Source organism: Caretta caretta, chromosome 10 (assembly GCF_965140235.1).
Source record: "Caretta caretta isolate rCarCar2 chromosome 10, rCarCar1.hap1, whole genome shotgun sequence".
NCBI classification, from domain to species: domain Eukaryota; kingdom Metazoa; phylum Chordata; order Testudines; family Cheloniidae; genus Caretta; species Caretta caretta.
This window is the reverse complement of record NC_134215.1, coordinates 69966423-69987945: the sequence shown is the minus strand read 5'-3', so window position 1 is coordinate 69987945 and position 21523 is coordinate 69966423. Positions and strand designations below refer to the sequence as shown.

The window sequence follows — 21523 nt, the reverse complement described above, 5'->3', positions numbered from 1 at the left end:
TACGAGCAGAAATGCTTTATCCAGCACAGCCCATGGGAGGTGGCAGCACACAGAAGCCTGCAGGATGGAGGAAAGTTTATCCCCTGGTCCTACAGAGCATAGGAAACATGGCACTGGCATGGCAAAGTGCTTCAGTCACAGGGCCGGAAGAGTTTGTGGGAGGCTATGCACCTTTGGTGTAACCAGCCCAGTTTCTGGGCAAAAGGGCTGCTCCTTAGGAAGATGTGATAAGTCCTCTCTGGCAGGAATGATGGGGCTGAGGCCAGAAGGGGTGACTCACCAGAGGCAGGGAATCACCACAGCCATCCTTTAAATCTGGTGGCAGGACTGTATGAAGCAAGGACTGAAAGCAGCCATGTGCTTTCTCCTGGGCTAGATGTGCTGGGGGGAGGGGAGAAGCCACAAGCATGTGTGCTGCTTGGCAAGGTAACAGCCACCAGCACCTTTCCTCCCAAAGGACCCCCAGGTACTTCTCAAACTATATACATAAAGCAGCAGGTGAATGCAGACACCTCTAGGGGTGTGCATCTCGGCCTATACGCGTCCTCACAGAGCTGGAACAGCAGGGACAGGCTAGAGAATATTAACTCTGCGTCCCACATACCACATCCCAACTGCTATGGACTCATACACAGTTTCCTCCTCTTCTCCTTAGTGTGTTTCACTGGACAAGCAGAGAGCATTCTGATGTCCTACAGCAGGGATCGGCAACCTTTGGCACGCGGCCTGCCGGTTTGTTCACCTGCTGTGTCCACACGTTCGGCCAGTCACGGCTCCCACTGGCCGTGGTTTGCCACTCCAGGCCAATGGGGGCTGCGGGAAGCGGCGCAGGCCAAGGGATGTGCTGGCCGCTGCTTCCCGCAGCCCCCATTGGCCTGGGACAGCAAACTGCGGCCAGTGGGAGCCGCGATTGGCCGAACCTGTGGATGGGGCAGGTAAACAACTAGGGGGTTTACCCTGGCAGGCCGTGGGCCAAAGGTTGCCGATCCCTGTCCTACAGCCTGTTAAGCAGGGGGGCCCTAGGCTTAGACTCAAGGATCCCAGCAGTAGATACAACATTCCCACATTCCTTTAGCCCTTCAGTTGCTTTCCCCCATCCACCCCCCATGTCTGCAGGTAATACAGACTAATGGGACTGTGAAATGAGCTCAGTCCCACCTGGTCTCTAGCAGGCAAGTATCTAAATCCCTAAACCAGCCAGTCTGACATAGTTTCACAAGAAGTTCAGTCTTTGCTGCAGGAGAGGGATGAAATACATCTGCACAGCTGGAAGGAGATAGGGCTGGGGCAGCAGGGGTGGGGTAGCTGCAGGTCAGGACTGAGGTGCACTGGCAGAGCTGGGTGGGCAGCCCAGGACTGGGATGAGGGTGGGGGGAGCTGCAGGTCAGGAGTGAGGTGCTCTGGGAGGGCTGTTCTGGGGAACCTAATACTGGGATAGAACAGGGAGATGTAGAGCAAGATTGGGCAGAGCTGGGGGGGCAGGGGCAATGGGAGGGCTCAGGGCAGCAATAGCCAGGGGTACTGCAGGCTGGGATGGAGGTGCATGAGCAGAGCTTCCGGGGGAAGTTCCCGCAGCACCTGCCTTCACAATCCTGGGGCTGCTTGTCTCGGACTTTCACGAGCCCCAGAACTTCAGTGACATTTGTCTCATTCGCCTTCCTCCTGGCTGGCCTGTGGGGGGGTCTGGCATTTACCAGTGCAGGGGCTGGTGTTTGCCAGCTGTACTCACATGGATACCTGAAGTAGAAATCATTCTCTATGTCACTGGTGAGGTTCTTCTGGTGCCACTCCTCCTTCCAATGCGCATCGGCTTCGGGGTCAAAACGCACAAAGACCCCAAAGAGGATGATCATAGCGATCTCCCAGAGGAGGCAGATGAGCGGCAGCCGCCAGCGCATGTATGTGTTCTTCACCATCCCAGACCAGCTCACCCGCTCAGATCCCAGAGAACCCGCTGGGGTGGAGGGGGTCCATGCACCTAGACAGCACGAGCCCCAGTCCTGATGCCTGGGGAGACTCAGTCCATTTATACAAGTCTGGCGATGTGGGGCATGGTGCTGGGAGCTGTCAGTCCTCACAGCTGCCTGGGGCAGGCTCATATTTCAGTTCATGGCAAGTTTAATAGATTTTAACTCTCTCTGCTTCCAGCCACAAGAAGGGGGGTTGGGAGCATGGAGGCACATCTCCAGCACCTTCTCTGAGGAGCTCAAACCTACCTAAGAGGATTATACTTATCCCAGCTTTACAGATGGGGAAACCAAGGCACAAAAAGGGGCAACCGTCACATAGTGAATTGGCTGCAGAGCAGGGAACAGAACCCAGGACTCTTGATCCCCCCACTCCCTTACTCTAGCCACTAGACCCCAATGTCCTTCAAGAGGCAGGAATAGAACCAAGGAGTCCTGAACCCCAGCTCCACACAGTAGCCACTGGATATGCTCCCCTCCAAGGGTCAGGAATACAGCCAGGGAGTCCTGAGCCTCATATCCCTTGCTCTAACCACTCGATCACTCTTCCCTCCTGGAATCTGAAATAGAACCCAGGAGTCCTGAATCCCTCCCTACTCTAACCACTAGGCCAGGGGTTCTCAACAAATTTTTTGCTGACCTCAGAGTGCAGCCACCAACTCTTGCTTGTGGCTGCACTGATGCTTTTTCCTAAAAGTATTTATTTTTCGTAAATTAACAAAGTAATATGCACATATATATATCCAAATCATTGTAATTGATTTATGTAAGGTTTTGGGTTTTTTTTTTTTCCCAGACTCAATAATAAAAATAATGCACAGTTATCCCTATTCTTTACTGGACCTAACAGATTAGAAACACAAATAAGGTGCTTTGCATGTTTTTGTCTTTTTTTATTATTGTTTCTTTTGCTTTTTTGGTAAAAGTGGTTGTACAACAATTCTGAAGTAAATTTTAAAAAGCTTTGACATAATAGAAGTCCCAATAGTAATGAAAAACATATCTGGGTGGCTTGGGTCTGGGAGAGGAGGGGAGGCATGGCTGTGGCTGCAGCTGGCCCCGGGGCTCCTCCAGGTAGGTGGCGGGGCTCAGGCTGGCCGTGGGGTGGGTGTGCTCCGGCTTCAGCCAGTCAGGGGCTCCTCTGGTCCGGGGTGTGTGTCACTCGGGGCTTCAGCCAACCAGGGGCTCCTCCAGCCAGGCTGGGGGCGTGGTGCTCAGGGTTTTTCCTGACGGGGAGCTTGTGGCTCCAACCGCAGGGGGGCCAGGGCTCCAGCTGCCGGGGGAGTCAGTGGCTAGCCTTCCCAAAGGGGTCTCCACCCGCTGTCCATGTGACTGCTGCTCACCTCCTCACCCCCCACCCACCTCTTGCATCCCTCCTCAGTCTCCCACCTGCTGCTTGCTTCCTCTCACCCACCGCTCGCCTCCTCACTCCCCTGCCACAGACACCCCCCTGCCGCCACGGGAACTCCTGCTCACCTCCTCACTCCCCCACTTGCAGCCAGACCCCCACATCTGCCTCCTTACCCTGCTGCTGGCTTGCCACATGCCTCCTTATTCCGTGGCCAGGCAGCGTCCCTCCTCATTCCCCCACCTGCCACTCCCCCCCCCCCCGCCACCGCTCGCCTCCTCACTCCCCTGCCACAGACACCCCCATGAGAACCCCTGTGTTAGGATATAGATATTCAGACCTGTCTGTAAAGGCCTATACTCTAAGAATTTAGGTGTATTCTTATCACTTAGCTAGTTATAGAGGTATAAAAAAGAATCAAAATCACTGTCTGCTGGTGTAAGGGCCTTTTCTTACTGTGACAGTCTGAGGCCCTGTGCTTAGGCTAAGGCCTTTGGCTAAGCAGCAGAGACAGCCATAAGCTGGGAAGCGAACAGTCACATCCTCACATTCCAAACTAGTCACATTGAAATAAGGTGCCATTGGGCTGTTAGGAATATAATCCTGTCCTGAGAATGCCTATCGCCTCCAGAGAAAGGGAAGTGCCTAGAAAATGTAAAAGAAAACTTAGTTTGATAGAATCCTGTCTGGCAAGAACTCACTTATCAATAGCTGGGATGTGAAATCCTCACTTCTGTATTGTTTTGTCATTATAGTTTCCACTTTGCTATTGTTTGTTTGCATGGTCTCTGCTTCTGTGATTGTTTCTGTCTGCTGTATAATTAATTTTGCTGGGTGTAAACTAATTAAGGTGGTGGGATATAATTGGTTACATAATCATGTTACAATATGTTAGGATTGGTTAGTTTAATTTCAGGAAAATGATTGGTTAAGGTATAGCTAAGCAGAACTCAAGTTTTACTATATAGTCTGCAGTCAATCAGGAAGTGTGTGGGTGGGGAAATTGGAATAATGTTTTGCTAAGGGGGGGAAATGGGAACAGGGACACAGGCAAAGCTCTGTGGTGTCAGAGCTGGGAAGGGGGACACTAAGGAAGGAAACTGGAATCATGCTTGCTGGAAGTTCACCCCAATAAACATCAAATTGTTTGCACCTTTGGACTTTGGGTATTGTTGCTCTCTGTTCATGCGAGAAGGACCAGGGAAGTGAGTGGGTGAAGGAATAAGCCCCCTAACATCCTGCTCGCTGGTGGCTCACTACGCTCTCTAATGAACTCACACAGGAAAATGACAAAAGACAAAAACATCACATCAGTTGTGGGTGAACACTTTTCAAAAAGCGATCACTCCATGTCTGAACTATCAGTCCTCATCCTGCACAACACTTTCAAAAGTTGAGCCTCAGACCTTAAATTGGTAACTTTTCTAGACACTAAATATCATGGACTGAATAGAGACACTGGATTTAAGGCTTATTACAACAATCTAAAACCCACTAAGAACTCCTCCAAGCTGCTTCCCCCTTCCTTTCCACCTTATGATTGGAGTGCTGTTAACAGGCCCCTTCACCTTGAAGGGATTGTTTGGCATAAGTAGTTAACTCATATTTTGAGGGACTGTTCCACCTTGTATTGAGCTTTGACATTTAAAGTTTCCCAGACCTGAACAAGAACTCTGTGTACCTCAAAAGCTTATCTCTCTCACCAACAGACACTGATCCAATAAATAGCTTGTCTGGCTAAAGGAACCCTTTAAACTCCTGAGGTTGAGCTAATTAGACACAGCTGATCTGGCTTCCAAGTGAGTCAGCAAAGAGGCTCTTCATCTCTGTGCGGGGTCCTAGCACCTGACACCCTGATTCGCTCCTACAAGATGCTTAATTATGCCAGCTCTTTTCATCACTGTTGCATTTGGCTCCAAATCTTCAAAATAAAGGACAGCTATTAACCTTATTGCCTGCTTCTAGACTGCCAATCTAGCCTGAGAGAGTATGGCTCTGTCCTGAGGGCTTGATAGCACCATCCATCCTAAACAATCCCCTAAGATAGGTCCTGCATGCATTGTGAGGCCATTAACACATGATACCATTATTGCAAAAAGCTCTCCTAACACAACAGCTCACTGCAGTGTTCCAGATTGTGCCATACACTGTTGGAGTATTTCTCATAAGGGAGAAAGAGCAAAGCAAGCTTGTATATCTGATCACAGCTCCTTCCTCCAGGGCTGTGCATGTCCCACCTGTGGTAGGGGCCATCCTGCATCAGGTAGGACCTGTGAATGAGAGGCACTGGCATCCAGGCAGATAACCCAGCACATTGTGTTCTGGACTGCAGTTGACATGGTTCTCTGTTCCCCATCTGACTATACCACCCTGACTCCTGGCTATGGTACTGAGGTGTACCTGCCACTTGCTGTCCCAGGGAGTCTGTCTAGTTAGCCTGGGGGTGGAGTAGCCTCTTGGAATGCTACAGCTAGCAGCATTTGTCTTGGCTTACTCCAGTGCCCAGATCACAACATGCATGTAGAGACTGCGTTTGTCCTTGCAGATTCCCACCAAAGGCCAAGCATCTTCCCCGAAGGAGGATCTTTGGAGGACAAGCTTAGTTGCCCTGAGGACCTGGCACTCCCTGGAAGGCTGTTCAGAGTCCTACCCCTAATACCTCCATGTGACTCTGGTTGCATTTGCACGCCTGAGCGACATGCATACCTGCAGCTCCAGTGCAGGGCATGACCTGGGCCATGATCCAGACAGAGTTCAGATCCCTTCTTGATGTCCCCCGCAGCCAGTCCTGGCAGGCTCCTGCTCCCTGTATTAGCTAAGGGAATGAGCACTGGTCTGTAGGATTGTTATGCCCCCTGTCAGAGATATGGGGAAACCAGCCCTTTGCCCTGCAGCCCAGTCCAGATGTTTTCTTCTGCTGCCAAAGTGACTTCTAGAAGGTCTCTGATAAATGAGCGTGCAGGGTTCAAGGGAGAATCTTGTAACACAAGGAGTCCTGTCATAGCTGGCTATGCTGCTGGGAGGCATGGTGTGCGTGCGTGACTGCCCTCTAGCAGGGTAGGCCAGAATTGCTTTTGTATATCGATTCTGCAAAGCTGGATCTCTAGCTCACTGGGGAAAGGCCTGCATCCTGGGGACCATGCCACTGCCTCTGGTAATGATGCTATTGGCTCGGCTCTTCAGAGAGTCGCTGGGAAGATTAGCTGATACAGGCAGTGCTATAGAATCATCATTATCCTGGTTTCAGAGTAACAGCCGTGTTAGTCTGTATTCGCAAAAAGAAAAGGAGTACTTGTGGCACCTTAGAGACTAACCGATTTATTTGAGCATGAGCTTTCGTGAGCTACAGCTCACTTCATCGGATGCATACCGTGGAAACTGCAGCAGACTTGGCATAGAACGACAGCCATAGTCATCAATTGTTTGCCAGCCACCAGCATTGGCATACTATGGAGTTAGCCTGCTTTACATGGGACGCAAGTGGCGAGGCATTTTTGCAGAGAACTGGGCTCCTTCGGTGCCCGAAGGTGTCAGTCTCTGAGTGGGGGGGGGGGGGGCACTGGCACCCAGTGCTAGGCTTCCCTGACCCCTGCCAGCCCTCTCCTGCCCTGGAAGCGAGACTGGGACATTCCTCTGTGATACCACCCTAGGTGCTGTAAGGCATACGCTGGCACCATCTCACTTCCATAACCTCCAGTGTCAACCTCACACCAGCTGGACCAGAAGTGTTGGTCATTGGCTAACTATGGATTCTGAGCCAAATTCTTCCCTGGCACAAGTCTAGCTACATCCACTGGTTTACCCCAAGGGCAAATTTTGCCCATTGCAGTTACTATAAGAACTTGGAAGAAAGAGCTGCACATGTGTGTAGGGAAAGGGAAATCAGTGTGATTGCACCTAAGCCTCATGGGTTTGGCTTAGGGCCCATGGGTGCCTCTCCTTGTCCCCACTATAAGTAAGAAGTAAGTAAGTATAAGAAACTATAAGTAACAGAAGAAAGTGAAGTGAAATTTTCTCACAGTCCACATGTCCTAATCCACCTCCTCAGTCCCATCAGGGTGCTGGGAACAGGGCAGGGTTGGGAGGCTCCCGGTGGGGAGTGAACAGGCTCTGCAAAGCTTCTTTAGGGCCTGGCTCCTGCCCAGAAAGCCCCAATGCCCCACTTATTCTTCTGGGCAGGGGGTTGAGTGGAGCTTTTATGGAGAGCATTTATTATTATGTGTACTGCAGTAGTGCCCAGTCACGGACCAGGAATCTGTTGTGCTAGGCGCTGTACAAACACAGAACAAAAAGGCAGTCCCTGCCCCCAAGAGTGTACCATAAAACTTCAGCTAATTACAGGGCAGCTGGAAGGAAAGCATTTAACAGGGCTGGCATGGCAGATCATCTCCATGTAAAGGCCCAAGGGGAACTGGGTTTCAGGGGGGGAAACGGTTCATTCCATTCATTGCCCTTTTCATTTCTGCTTCATTTTGCAGGGCTGGACTTGTGTAATTAGAAGTGGCAACTGCTTTTCACACTGATGAGTGTGTGTCACAGGGGCCTGTGCCATTATATGCATCAGTCCTGAGTCTGTGTGCTAGTCTGTAGTGCTGTGTGTGATGGGAGCTAGGCTGAAGGAAGCCATTTGGGCAATTATGGTTGGATTTATCAGGGATCAACCTTGTCCTACAGAACTTCTTGACATTTCAGTCCTGGGTTCCCCCCACCACCACAGCTGGGCTGCTGCTCCTCTGTCCTGACCTCAAATACCCGATTATTCTAGTCCTGGGCTCCCCATGCTGCCATCCCACCTCCTGCACTGAAACCCAACACACTCATTTCAAATGTGCCCCAATCCACATTTGAACCCAGCGACCCTGAAGTGGAAGGCATGACGCACTAGGTCATCTCAGCTCATCTCCAGGGCTTCGAACCAAACATCTTTGGCCAGACACTTTACAGAGGTTTTCAGTTCAGAGCCTGATTGAATAACAGCATCCTCTGAAAACGACCCTGAGATGCTCTCTACCCCTACAAAGATCATTAGATCCGTGCGAAAGGCCAGAGAGACAAAGGCACTAGCTCCCTCCCTAGACCCTACAAATACTACTACTCTGGAACGCATGGATCATAACAGCTTCATTTACTGACCCCCTCTCTTTCCACCCTGCCTCCCCCTTCCTCACCAGCTGTTTAAGCACAGAGCTCCCATTATGGGAGCATGGGGCACAAGGTAATGTCTTTTCCACTGGCCTGATAGTCTCACCTTGCTGCACTGCTCAGCATTCCCACCTTATCAGCCTGCAGATCAGTGCTTTGCCACCAGAGTCCAGTCAGAGCCTGCATGCTCCAATGACTCCTCTGCACACATGCTCCCACTCTCACCTGAAAAGCCCCTATGGGGAGACTGTTCCTTTAGCAGCCACTTTCAGGCTTCTAGCCCTGGGAACAGTGCTGCTGGAGCGGCTGAAACAGGAGCAGCATTGTTAAGTGCCACAGAGCTTGAACTGTCCCAAAGAGGAGAGGTTGTGCAGTGCCACAGCTGGGAGGGGGTACTGAGGAGTAGGGGTTGACCAGACAGCCTCTTGGAATCCATGGGCCTGATCAGAGTCCCCCTCTCCAGGTAGTCATTCTGTCACTGGCTAGGAGTTCACCGCTATTATCAGCTGCTGTCGGCCAGCAGCATGGGAGTTCCTAAATAGCTTCTTCCCTGACAGCAGCCTCCCACCTCTCCCAGACCTAGCTGGCCACATCTGTTGGGACAGCTCCATCTCTGAAGGGGACACTTGTCATGGGACCCTCCCACCGCTCTACACATGTGTAAAGCTCTCTGCAGTGACTCAAGAGCATGAGTACCAAATCCCAAATTGGTTGTGAGTTCTATTCTTAGATTTCACCAACCACTTATCAAGTGTAAACTCCTCAGGTTCTATAACAGCCTAAATAGAGACTCACAGACAGTCCCCTTGGATACTCTGATCAGTCTCATCACCCAGGTAAACCTGGCTTTGTGATAAATGGCCCCTTACACCAAAAATCACAGCAATATTCAGGTTTCAGAGGAACAGCCGTGTTAGTCTGTATTCACAAAAAGAAAAGGAGTACTTGTGGCACCTTAGAGACTAACCAATTTATTTGAGCATGAGCTTTCGTGAGCTACAGCTCACTTCATCAGATGTTTACCGTGGAAACTGCAGCAGACTTTATATACACACAGAGAATATGAAACAATACCTCCTCCCACCCCACTGTCCTGCTGGTAATAGCTTATCTAAAGTGATCAACAGGTGGGCCATTTCCAGCACAAATCAGGTTTTCTCACCCTCCACCCCCCCACACAAATTCACTCTCCTGCTGGTGCTAGCCCATCCAAAGTGACAACTCTTTACATAATCAAGTCGGGCTATTTCCTGCATAGATCCAGGTTTTCTCACATCCCCCCCACCCCCATACACACACAAACTCACTCTCCTGCTGGTAATAGCTCATCTAAACTGACCACTCTCCAAGTTTAAATCCAAGTTAAACCAGAACATCTGGGGGGGGGGGGGTAGGAAAAAACAAGAGGAAACAGGCTACCTTGCATAATGACTTAGCCACTCCCAGTCTCTATTTAAGCCTAAATTAATAGTATCCAATTTGCAAATGAATTCCAATTCAGCAGTTTCTCGCTGGAGTCTGGATTTGAAGTTTTTTTGTTTTAAGATAGCGACCTTCATGTCTGTGATTGCGTGACCAGAGAGATTGAAGTGTTCTCCGACTGGTTTATGAATGTTATAATTCTTGACATCTGATTTGTGTCCATTTATTCTTTTACGTAGAGACTGTCCAGTTTGACCAATGTACCTGGCAGAGGGGCATTGCTGGCACATGATGGCATATATCACATTGGTGGATGTGCAGGTGAACGAGCCTCTGATAGTGTGGCTGATGTTATTAGGCCCTGTGATGGTGCCCCCTGAATAGATATGTGGGCACAATTGGCAACGGGCTTTGTTGCAAGGATAAGTTCCTGGGTTAGTGGTTCTGTTGTGTGGTATGTGGTTGTTGGTGAGTATTTGCTTCAGGTTGCGGGGCTGTCTGTAGGCAAGGACTGGCCTGTCTCCCAAGACTTGTGAGAGTGTTGGGTCATCCTTCAGGATAGGTTGTAGATCCTTAATAATGCGTTGGAGGGGTTTTAGTTGGGGGCTGAAGGTGACCGCTAGTGGCGTTCTGTTATTTTCTTTGTTAGGCCTGTCCTGTAGTAGGTAACTTCTGGGAACTCTTCTGGCTCTATCAATCTGTTTCTTTACTTCTGCAGGTGGGTATTGTAGTTGTAAGAAAGCTTGACAGAGATCTTGTAGGTGTTTGTCTCTGTCTGAGGGGTTGGAGCAAATGCGGTTGTATCGCAGAGCTTGGCTGTAGACGATGGATCGTGTGGTGTGGTCAGGGTGAAAGCTGGAGGCATGCAGGTAGGAATAGCGGTCAGTAGGTTTCCGGTATAGGGTGGTGTTTATGTGGCCATTGTTTATTAGCACTGTAGTGTCCAGGAAGTGGATCTCTTGTGTGGACTGGACCAGGCTGAGGTTGGTGGTGGGATGGAAATTGTTGAAATCATGGTGGAATTCCTCAAGGGCTTCTTTTCCATGGGTTACTCCCAGTCTCAAAGGACCAGTCACTTACCCCAGGTCAATTGCTCCTTAACTCTTACACCAAAGACAACGCTTCTAGCGAATCCTATAATAAACTAGCTAAAGATTTAACAACTAGGAAAAGGAAATATGAGAGTTAATTACAAGGTTAAAGCAGTTAAACATATATACACACAAATGAATTCCAATCTTAAGTTTTGAAAAGTAATAGAAGCTTCTATGATAAGCAAGCTCTATATGTCCTTTGGCTAACCCAGGCTAAGCACTGGGGATCTTTTGCATATGCCTAGTAATCCTGGCCCCTCAGAGTGCAAGCAGCATAAAGATACCGTTCCTCCTTGCTAGGAGTTTTTATTCCCTTCCCCAGCTCTGCTTGGAGCCGCAAGATGGGAGGAAATCACTTGCAAGACTGCTCTTCATGGTTTGGGGAGAGTAAACAATGAAGTCTTTTGTTCTCTTTAACATTCCACACTACTCCATCTGGGGTCTTGACCTTTCCTGTTGGGCAGGATGTAACACCTTCTGTTGGAGATCAGCAGTTCACACTAGTTAATGTCTCTCCCCTGTCTGGTGATTTACATAGTCACAAAGACTTACAATGCAAACACTCAAATATTACCTTACAATATGGGATACAGATGCTATAAGTGAGATTAACGCAGGCAGCAACTCACAAGCATTCAATAAAGTCTAAACACTACACACATTCTTATAATTCTAATTCCTATTTTTACAATATTAACACCCAGGTGAGCCAGACTGACTCCAGCCGTGTTATTTGTCAGGGTTCTCTTGAGGCATGGGGACCTTGGCATGAGCTGGCACCTGGTCTGCCAGTGTCACAATACTGTATTAGGCTTTTTATGGCAGCATAGCAGCTAGGGTTGGGGAAGTTACTGAGGTGGTAATAAGGTGCTAAAAGGTGTGGGTTCCTGCTGCAGAATATCACCATGCTCTCTGCTCAGGGCTGAGCCATTGCCCTAGAGGTCTTAGCACACATTCCTCTGTGACCGCCTAGGGATAAATCAATACACCACGAGGCAGTTTGCTGACCCCTGGGAGGACAGTAATCCCTTGAGGGGAAAAATCTGGTATTTATTTATGATTCCAGGGCAGGAGGGAAGGGCTCAGACAGTTCATAGATACTAAGGTCAGAAGGGACCATTATGATCATCTAGTCCGACCTCCTGCACAACGCAGGACACAGAATCTCACCCACCCACTCCTGCGAAAAACCTCTCACCTATGTCCGAGCTATTGAAGTCCTCAAATCGTGGTTTAAAGACTTCAAGGAGCAGAGAATCCTCCAGCAAGTGACCCGTGCCCCATGTTACAGAGGAAGGCAAAAAACCTCCAGGGCCTCTTCCAATCTGCCCTGGAGGAAAATTCCTTCCTGACCCCACATATGGCGATCAGCTAAACCCTGAGCATATGGGCAAGATTCACCAGCCAGATACCCAGGAAAGAATTTTCTGTAGTAACGCAGATCCCACCCCATCTAACATCCCATCACAGGCCATTGGGCCTATTTACCCTGAATATTTAAAGATCAAATAATTACTAAAATCATGTTATCCCATCATACCATCTCCTCCATAAACTTATCGAGTTTAATCTTGAAGCCAGATAGGTCTTTTGCCCTCACTGATTCCCTTGGAAGGCTATTCCAAAAGTTCAGTCCTCTGATGGTTAGAAACCTTTGTCTAATTTCAAGTCTAAACTTCCCAATGGCCAGCTGAAGGACTCCTCAAGTCAGAATTTGCCATAGATCTAATGGGGAAATCAGCTGGGTGACTCTGGCAGACATTGGTCCATGGCACGGCCCTACCTCACAGTTTGGAAATATTGGTCATTTCTGCTCAGGAGAAACAGGACAGGAATGGCAGAGGGTGCTGCAGGTCAGGCCCGAGGTTCACTGGCAGAGCTGAGTAAGGGGGTGTCTGCACCATGCCTGGCCACAGCTGGATCTCTCAGTGCCTCGCTTTTATGAGCATTAAGTATTTTAAAAAGAAGACAGAACCCCTCCCCGTTTGCCTGGATTCAGTGGGTAGAATCCCCAAGGAGGCAGGGGAGGAAAGAGGCTCTTTGGTTGGCGGTGAGCTGTCTCAGCTCATCCCCTTGCAGTGAATTGCAGGAGGGTGCTGCACTGACAGAGCGTACCTTCTGGGGTCAATGTGGCAGCAGGCTGCTCGTGTTCGGAGGGGATGTGGCGAGCCACGTCCTGATGCACCTTGCAGACAGGTGTCAGTGAGCCGGGAGGGCACGGCCCTGCAGGGCTGCAGGCTCCGGAGAACAAGGCCTGTCTTTTGTTTACCATGTTTGGGGTGAATTTGCTGCTCATGCAAGTGACTGGAACTTCCTGCACCAGCCAACAATGGAGACCAGGCTGGGGCCTTGCAAAGCACTTTGGAACGTGAGAACTGGAAACACAATGTCCGAGCAGATGCCTGATGCACCTGGGGGATCCCTGCCCAGGCAGCTGCAGCCTTGGTCCCAGGGGAAGCCGGGGCATCTCTGCCTAAGCAGCCACATCCATGTCCCCAAAGCACATCCCTGCCCTGGCAGTCCTGTCTCCAAGGCAGCCAGGGGCATCCCTGTGCAGGCAGCCCTGGCCCTGAATCAGCTAGAGGCATCCCCGGCCCTTGAGTGAGCCGGGGCAGCCCTGGCTCAGGGTGCTGGTGGCATTCCTGCCTGTGCAGCCCTTGCCCTGTTTAGTTCTCATTTCTACTTTAATTAACTTCTGATAGCTTCCTGGGATCTGCTGGAATGAGGAGAATGAGGTAAATGCAGCCAAGATCTGAATCTTCTCTGAGCAAGAACACAAGGGCAGATGAGGAAGAAGATAGGGTCGGCATGAGCAGTGGAGCAAATCCTTCCTAGGCATAACTCCAGAGACATCATTGGATTTACACCAGGGATTAATTTGGCCCAGTGTGTTTTAGTAAGACGTGAGTGGAGGCTGCTCAAATCCCTTCACAGGAAGATGGTGCTGAATGACCCCTTGTGGGAATTCCCCTTCTCAGAACCTGATTGTTGCATCTGCCTGGCTCTGGGGGCCAGGGTGTGAACAGGGTGTCAGTGAACCAGGGATGTAGTAACACAATCTTCACCCGGTCAGGAGAGGGCAATCTCTGGAATCGTAGTGCCAAGGCAGTTTAGTTAACCCCTGCACTCGCCCAATGCCCCAGTTCTCTTCCTGGAGCTCAGTCACACTCACAAGGGATGGGGTTGATTACTTATTTCCTGCCTTTGAAAACATCCAAGACCCTCTTGTTCATCCTGACCCCACACTCCAAAGCCTGAATGAGCACAGGAGAAAACCCAGCAGCACCCACTAGAACTGGCCTTTGGGCATCAAGACATGGGACCAAATGTGGCCATGATATAGGTGGGCACAGCTCCATTCAGTCCAGTACAGCAGGGGTGAATGCTGAATGCTCTCTGTGAGCAGGAGTTAGTATCCCCTCATGCTCTCATCTGGTGTCAGGAGCCACCTATGATTATTATTTACTACCAAAAGTGTCACAAGGTGCATCCTACTATGGATCAAAGGAATGATCCCTACACATGAATTTGATGACCTGATGCTATCAGGAGGATGTGGGGAGGGGTGATGAGAGCATGGAGTGGTGGGAGAAGAAGTAGGAGGTGACCCCAAGGATGTTATTCAATTGCTCAGTGAGCGATGATTTGATCTTTGCCCTGCCTTCAAAGGTGGCTCATTTCCTGTCGGTTCTGCATAACCCAAGGTCAGTGCTTAATTGTAATGAAAGAGGTGCCGGGGCTCAAGCAATTTTTTTACATTCATAACTGATGCAGCAGGTGCCGGGGGGCTATGAAGTGCCACGCCTAGAGGTGGCAGGGCTCAGCCCTGGCACAAATTAAGCACTGCACATGGATCTTGAGGAGCACCTGTAAAGAGGAAAGGGCAGTATCCTTACAGACTAGCATGGAAAGGGTGAGCGTCTCATAGGGGGCAGCATGAAAGAGGCATAGACAAAGTTGTGGGAGAAGCAGACGAGCAGGCAGTCCCATCTGGCATCACTGGCAGAGCAGGTGCCTCACCAAGGGCCAGCTCCATCTCCTTGTGAAGTCAATGGGAGTCTTTCAACTGGTTTCTTTGGGAGTTGGCTCAGGCTGTAAAATTCACGCACAGTTAAGCTGGGAGGGCCAGGTGAGGACAAACAGCTTGAACTTGGAGAAGGGGGATTCAAAGAGGGAGGGATGTGGTCAGGTGAGTGGCCAAGGGAGATGATCATGATGGCTATGCTTTGTGCGGACCGAAGGAGGGGCAATGTCAGTGAGGGAAGCTAGGCAGGAGACGTTAAAGCGATCAACATGAGAGGAGTAAAGAGGCTTCAGTGACGCACTCCAGCGGGACAACTCTGCTGGAGCAGCCCTTGCTCTGGAGGCCATATTAGCAGCTGTGGACTCTGGCAATCAATCCAGGGAGTTTGCAAACAGCATCTTTCAAGGAGACATCCATGAGAAACTGTGCTGGGCTCAGCTTGTTTTTTGTCCTCAAGCAATCCCTGATAAGGCAGGTCTTGGTCACACCTCGCTAAGTGCCCTTCTTGAGCTGCTGGGACAGGATCGGCCTGGAGGGAAGCCTGCTAAATGCACACAGGGCACCTTTGCTAGACAGGAACCATCTGGTGTTCCCATGGGCGAGTGGCAGTTGGTACAGGGAGGGATTCTGCTACCCGCTGTGGGGGTGAGGTTTTATTAAGAGAAAGTAAGTGCTGGCCTTTGAGAGGCCAAACACAACATCCCACTGAAGACCAAACAGTGGAAGGAGGGGTGGTGGAGCCCACAGCTGCTAAGAGCAGAAGGGGCTATACCATGGCCAGCCAATGGCACTCAATCTTGGCTCAGCTGAGAGCCTGGGAAGATTCACTGAAAGCTCAGGTTTGAATACAAGTCACCCTCACCGGACTTGGTTTATTTCAGAGATTCTGCTTTAGCCCAAACTGACACCCATGCAGCAGAAAACACAAGACACTCAATCCTCCCCCCAGAAGTACAAATCAAACAGGACAGCCCCTAGGTTCCCCAGGGCTCACTGGCCTGGCTTCTGGTCAGCCCACCCCCCTGCCCCTGTCTTCCCTAGGAAAAGAAGCCATTGCTGACAACAGATGCCAACAGGCGGCACAGCTGCTCTGGTGATAAACACGGTTCAACTGCAACGTTAGCCATGGACAAAGCGTTTCAGCTGTACCTGTTAGTGGCCTCTCTGCAGCTAGCAATGGGTCACATTCCTGAGTGCAACACCCCCTTCTTTTAAAGGGCTCAGCTGCATCTAACTAGCTTCCAGCTGCAAGCCTGGTTCATCCCCAGGACACCACTCCATGGTGGACAGTCAGTCGTGGGCAGCCTACTGGGCAGACCCATTCCACCAAAAAGATATCATGGGGCTGGGGGGACCTCCTTCGGCCTCCAGCCCATCAAAGTGACTGAATATGGGTGGGGTGAAGGGCCCGACAGCCAATACCCTCCAATGACAAGGCTGTTCAAGGGTCTGGTGCGGGGGTGAGGAGGCATTCGGAGGCATCCATTTGTTCTGCCACGTTACTTTATTATCTGACCGTTCGATGGAAGGGGGATTGTGAATCAATGTATCAGCACACTGAACAAGATCCAAATTCGGGAATCATCTCACCCCTCATTATTACCGCCTCATTTTTCAGAGCAGGACACTGAGGTACAGAAAGGTGAAGTGTTTTGCCCCAAATACAGACAGTGGGCCTGGCTCTCCATTGCCCTGCACCTTGTACAGTCATTTCTGCCAGTGCAAATCAGACAGCAGCCATTCGGACCTGATCGCATGGATCAGATCACTCCTCTCTGGCTGAACTCAGAAAGCCCTGAATACCCAGTTCCATGCTATGTAATATCTGATATATTCCATGGTCTAATAGCAGATGTCATATATCACAGGAGGGATGAGCCTCTCTAGAGAGCCACTTTGCTACATGCAGAAGGCTAATTGAGATTGGGTGTCCCTGAGTTACTTCTGGCTGGTAGTTTCTTCTTAGCCCCTGACTGGACCAACTCCTGGTTCTGGACCATTAAAAGCACCTGCTTCCATAGACAATAAAACTGATTGGGCAGTTTACTGCACACTTATCTCTGTTGCTCTATAAATACAACTGGTTGCTGAGGACACCGGTTTAAACTGGGGTGTGCAAGCTCTGGAGAGAAGCATGGCATAGATATGCAGGTGGCTCCAGTCTGCACCTCCTCCCCGACACACCTCCCAGCCCCTCTGTGTTTCTCCACTGAGAAGAACCATCAGTACCTGGACTGAACCTAAATCTTACTCTCCAGATCGAGGCAGGCAGGGTCTCACGTGGGATGCCGGGGGGAGGAGCAATGGAGCTAGATGGCGCAGCATACAGTGGGGAGTGGAGTCAGGGGAGGGAGGGTGGACTACAGTGGAGGAAGCGGGAGGGCAGCTGTGATCAGGCCACAGTGTATAGATATTACACTGGACTATTCTACCCTCTCTGGTTCCCCTTCACCCTCATTTCCCATCCTTTACATTCCATTCCTGGCCTCATTCCTCCCACCCCCATATCTCAGCCCTTCCAGCTCCTTCCCTCCGTGAGTCCATTCATTTGTACCCCTCCCCCGGAGGAACCCCCCCCCCCAATTTCTCCAGTATACTGTTTCTTCTGGCTGCATTCATCCTCCTCACTAATTATCCCATTTACCCTGGCTCTGTTCAGCTAATATGATGCCTCCTCAAGCTCTGTTCCTCCTTCCTCCACTGCAGTCCATGCTCCCTCCCCTGACTCCACTTCCCACTGTGCATTGTCCCCTCCAGCTCAATTCCCCCTCCCTACCAGCATCCCATGCACTTGGACTCAGCACCCCCATTCAGGTCCCATTTCCTTAGAGCTGCCTGGGGTCAGCACTGTCAGACACTATCCCAGGAGACCTGGCCATCCATCAGATATCTGAGGGTGAGCTCTAGGAAGTGGCTGCTCTCCCCACCATGCTAACCCCAACAGGTTACCCCCCACTAGACCCAATTCCTCCCCCTTGGCAGGATCTTTAGAGTAGTTGAGCAGGACTTCTTTATTCCCAGCCCCTTTCCCTCCTCAACATGTGTCAGTGGAGATGGAGTAGTAGATTATTTCCTTGTTCATTAACAACACAGGAGCCAGGCCTCCACATGAAACTGTGAGGACTGGAGTGATGGAAAAAGTCACCTCTATGCACAAGACCCAAGGTCTGATTTTTGGGTGTGTAGTGACCTCTAGTGGGGAACATGTGTATGTTTAAAGTAGCCATGTAAGGTGAAAGGCAAAGGGCGTATAAGGAGAGAAAACAACAAAGCAGGGATAGGGGTGCAAGAGTGGGAAGAAAACCGCGTAGTGAGAAAAGCAGTAAAATCACAGACAATACAGAGCAATCCAGAATTTGCTGGTGCCTCTCTCTAGAAAGTCAAATATCTAGCAACTGGGAGAGGGGACTGTGGCTCTTGGGTTCTCATGCCTGTATAGGCTGTTATGATCCCCAAATCTTAGCAGCAAACTGTAGGGCTAAAATAAATTCTGCTACTGAGACCATAAGAACCATGGGAGAGTGAGGGAACATGCCTGGACCAGCAGGTGGTTCTACAGGTCTAGAGGAAGTACAGGGGGAGAAAAGTGGAGGGCCTGGAACTAGATTAGCAGAGGGTTCTGAAGATCAGGACTGGATTAGTAGAAAAGTCAGTACAAATACCAAAGAACTTGATTCAAACAGCCCAGCAGATTCAAGGAATACACACTTAGCATTGCTAGAATAGCTCAGCACACCTCAAAATGCTTGATCGTTCAGACAGTCATGGGCAGAAGAACAAAGCAAAAAAAAAAAGGCCAACATCTAAGAAGCTTCCTGAGCCAAGGACAATTAACCCTGAAGTAGTTACAAAAAAGCTATATGCCAAGAAACTAGAGTAGCAGAAACACCATGACATGAATGCCAAGCCTCCATCCCTGCTAGGGGAGAATGTTAGATTCTAAACAGAAAGCTGCTGGCAATCTTCTGCCAAAGTAAGAGCTACACCATCCAAACCAAAGTCATTCATCATAGTTACCCTGAGAGCCATGCCTATAGAACAGAAGCATCTAAACAAAACCAAGGAGAAAGCTAGTGCTCTGTTGAGGAAATCCAGAATCCTGCTGACAGAAGTAACATACATCCACCCCAGCCACTGACCAGGAATAACATACGGCACAGCAAACACACATTGCAGGTGATGGATCCACCTCAGCAGCCAAACAGAGCCCTGCTGAAGGAACTGTTCTGAGAACAAATGACCATGAGATCACAAAGCCATGGAGAATAAGAATTGGTGGCTACTGACAGATGTCCACTAAGAGGCAGCATAATCCTCGCTCCCCCCACACCCACATTGGGAGTTCAGGTTATCTCCATTTTTCATCTCATTGTACTAGTCTGTGGTTATTGTTTCTGGCTGTTATGTTTTGTTTGCTTTTGATTTTTAAAAAAATTGAAAGACCTCCGCCATGACGCCGGAGTGTTAGTCTTTGAAACCCTAACCCACTTCACATGAACTGCATCACTGCTGATCCCAAGTGTCCAAAAGTCAGGAGTCAGGCCCCAAAAATCATAAAATAATTTTAAAAAACACAAGATTTCAAAAATATTAAATGCAGGATTCTTTTAATTTGCCTCCTGGAGTCTGAGCTTTTAGGGGTCACATTTTCAAGCTTTTCTCCACCAAATATTGCAAGATTTGAGATAAAAATCATGAAGGTTGGCAACACTTCCAGGGTTACCAATTTTGGCTGGATGTATTGCTCAGGGATTCATCATGATACAATATTTAAATATTCATCTTTAATTCCTGGTGACTCCATGACAATCCTGGAGGGTTGGCAACCCTTCAACCAGTTCAGGGGACTCATCCTCAAATGTGACTAGGGTTGCCAACCTTCCTGGCTTCATCGGGAGTCTCCCGGAATCAGGCTCTATCTCCCGGAGGCTACTGAAGCCAAAACAGGAGATTTTAGGCACTAAAAGTCCGGCAGTGCAGCTGGGCTAAGGCAGGCTTCCTGACTCCACACCTGCTCCCAGAAGCAACTGGCATGTCTCTGTGGCCCCTGGGGGGCAGAGGGCCTCCGCATGCTGCCCCAGCCCTGAGCACTCACTCCGCAGCTCCTATTGGCTGAGAACAGCAACCAATGTGAGCTGCGGAGGCGGTTCCTGCAGGCAGGGGCACTGCAGAGCCCACTGGCCACACCCCTTAGGTGCCACAGGGCCGTGCCAGCCGCTTCCGGGAGCCTTCCTTAGCCCTGCTGCACGACCAACAGGGAGCTGCCCAAGGTAAGTGCTGCTCAGCCAGAGCCTGCACCCCTCACCTGCTCCTGCGCCCAAGCTCCCTCCCATAGCCTGCACCCCTCACCCTCTCCCACATCCCAACCCCTTACCCCAGCTCAGAACCCCACAGCCAAATTCCCTCCCAGAGCCCACACCCCTGACCCCCTCCTGTACCCAAACTCCCTCCCAGAGCCCGCACCCTCTCCCATACCCCAACCCCAGCCCAGAGTCCACACCCAAACTCTCCTCCCAGAGCCCACCCCCCAACCCCTTGGCCCAGCCCAGAGCCTCCACCCAAACTCCCTCTTAGAGCCCACAACCCCTCCCACACCCCAACCTAGGGTTGCCAGGTGTCCAATTTTCAACCAAACCCCCGGTCAAAAAGGGACCCTCTCCCCAGCCATCACCAGCCCAGTGAAAATGAGCGAGTGCAGAGGGAGGGGGAACGGAGCAAGTGGGAGCAGGGCCTCAGAGAGGGAGTGGGGCAAGGGTGTTTGGGCTTGTGGAGTTAAACAATTGGCAGTCCTGAATGTGGGGTCACGGAGGGGCGCTGTCAGCGTTCCCCAGGGGGCTGGGCAGCAGGAGCCCTGACCCAAGGGGCTGTTTCACTGGAGAGCAAGGAAGCCTCTGACGCTCCAGTGATGGATACCACCACAGTGACATCACAATGAAACCAGCGTTTCAGAGACCAATGAGCGGGTGGCAGCATCCTTGCTGCGATGGCAGCTAGGGTGTGAAGGGGGAGGGCAGACACCACGTGGTCGCCCGGCCAGGCAGCAGTGACGCCCTAGAGAGGGCATAGAAGACCCTAGCAATTACCTCATCATTGCCCAGCGATGACGTCATCACCTCCATCCCTCTATTTACCATCCTCGCGCTTCCTCTCATTCCAGCCTTTAAATTTTAAACTCAGGGCACCAGCCAATCAGTGGTTCTCTCCCACAGGCTGACCCTGTACGTCACGGATGACCGCCAATCGCAGCCAGAATCCCTTCCGTCGGACCTATCAACTGGGAGTGGAATAGGGACTCCTGAGGAGACTGCGCCGCCCGGGTACTTCCGCCCGGAGCCTGTTCAGCAGGAGCCAATCAGAAGCCTGTGAGGGAGGGACGGGGGGGGGGGTCACACAAACATCGCGAGAGGGCAGGGCTTGAGGGGATTCGGCCCAATTGGAGAAGCGGGGTCGGGGCAGCCGGGAGCCAATGGGAGCAGGGGGAAGATGAGCGCGCGAGCAGTTGGATCGGGGCAAAAAAGGATTGCAA

The 21523-nt window shown here is 50.7% G+C and overlaps 1 protein-coding gene across 3 annotated transcripts in view; it reads right to left on the bottom strand.

Moving 5' to 3' along the window:
• The window catches only part of RHCG (Rh family C glycoprotein), a 39588-nt gene extending 18405 nt beyond the window's left edge, over positions 1-21183 (bottom strand). The window contains exon 1 of one of the 3 annotated variants that reach the window (XM_048867112.2): positions 21081-21183. Coding sequence is in view for 2 of the 3 variants with exons in the window: in XM_048867110.1 (XP_048723067.1) it covers positions 1730-1916 (187 nt within the window). In the remaining variant the exon portion in view is untranslated. Of the gene's footprint in view, positions 1-1729; positions 2027-21080 lie in introns of those variants that run through there. The other 2 variants (XM_048867110.1, XM_048867111.2) reach the window with 2 other exon arrangements.
• Between the last annotated feature and the right edge of the window lie 340 nt (positions 21184-21523).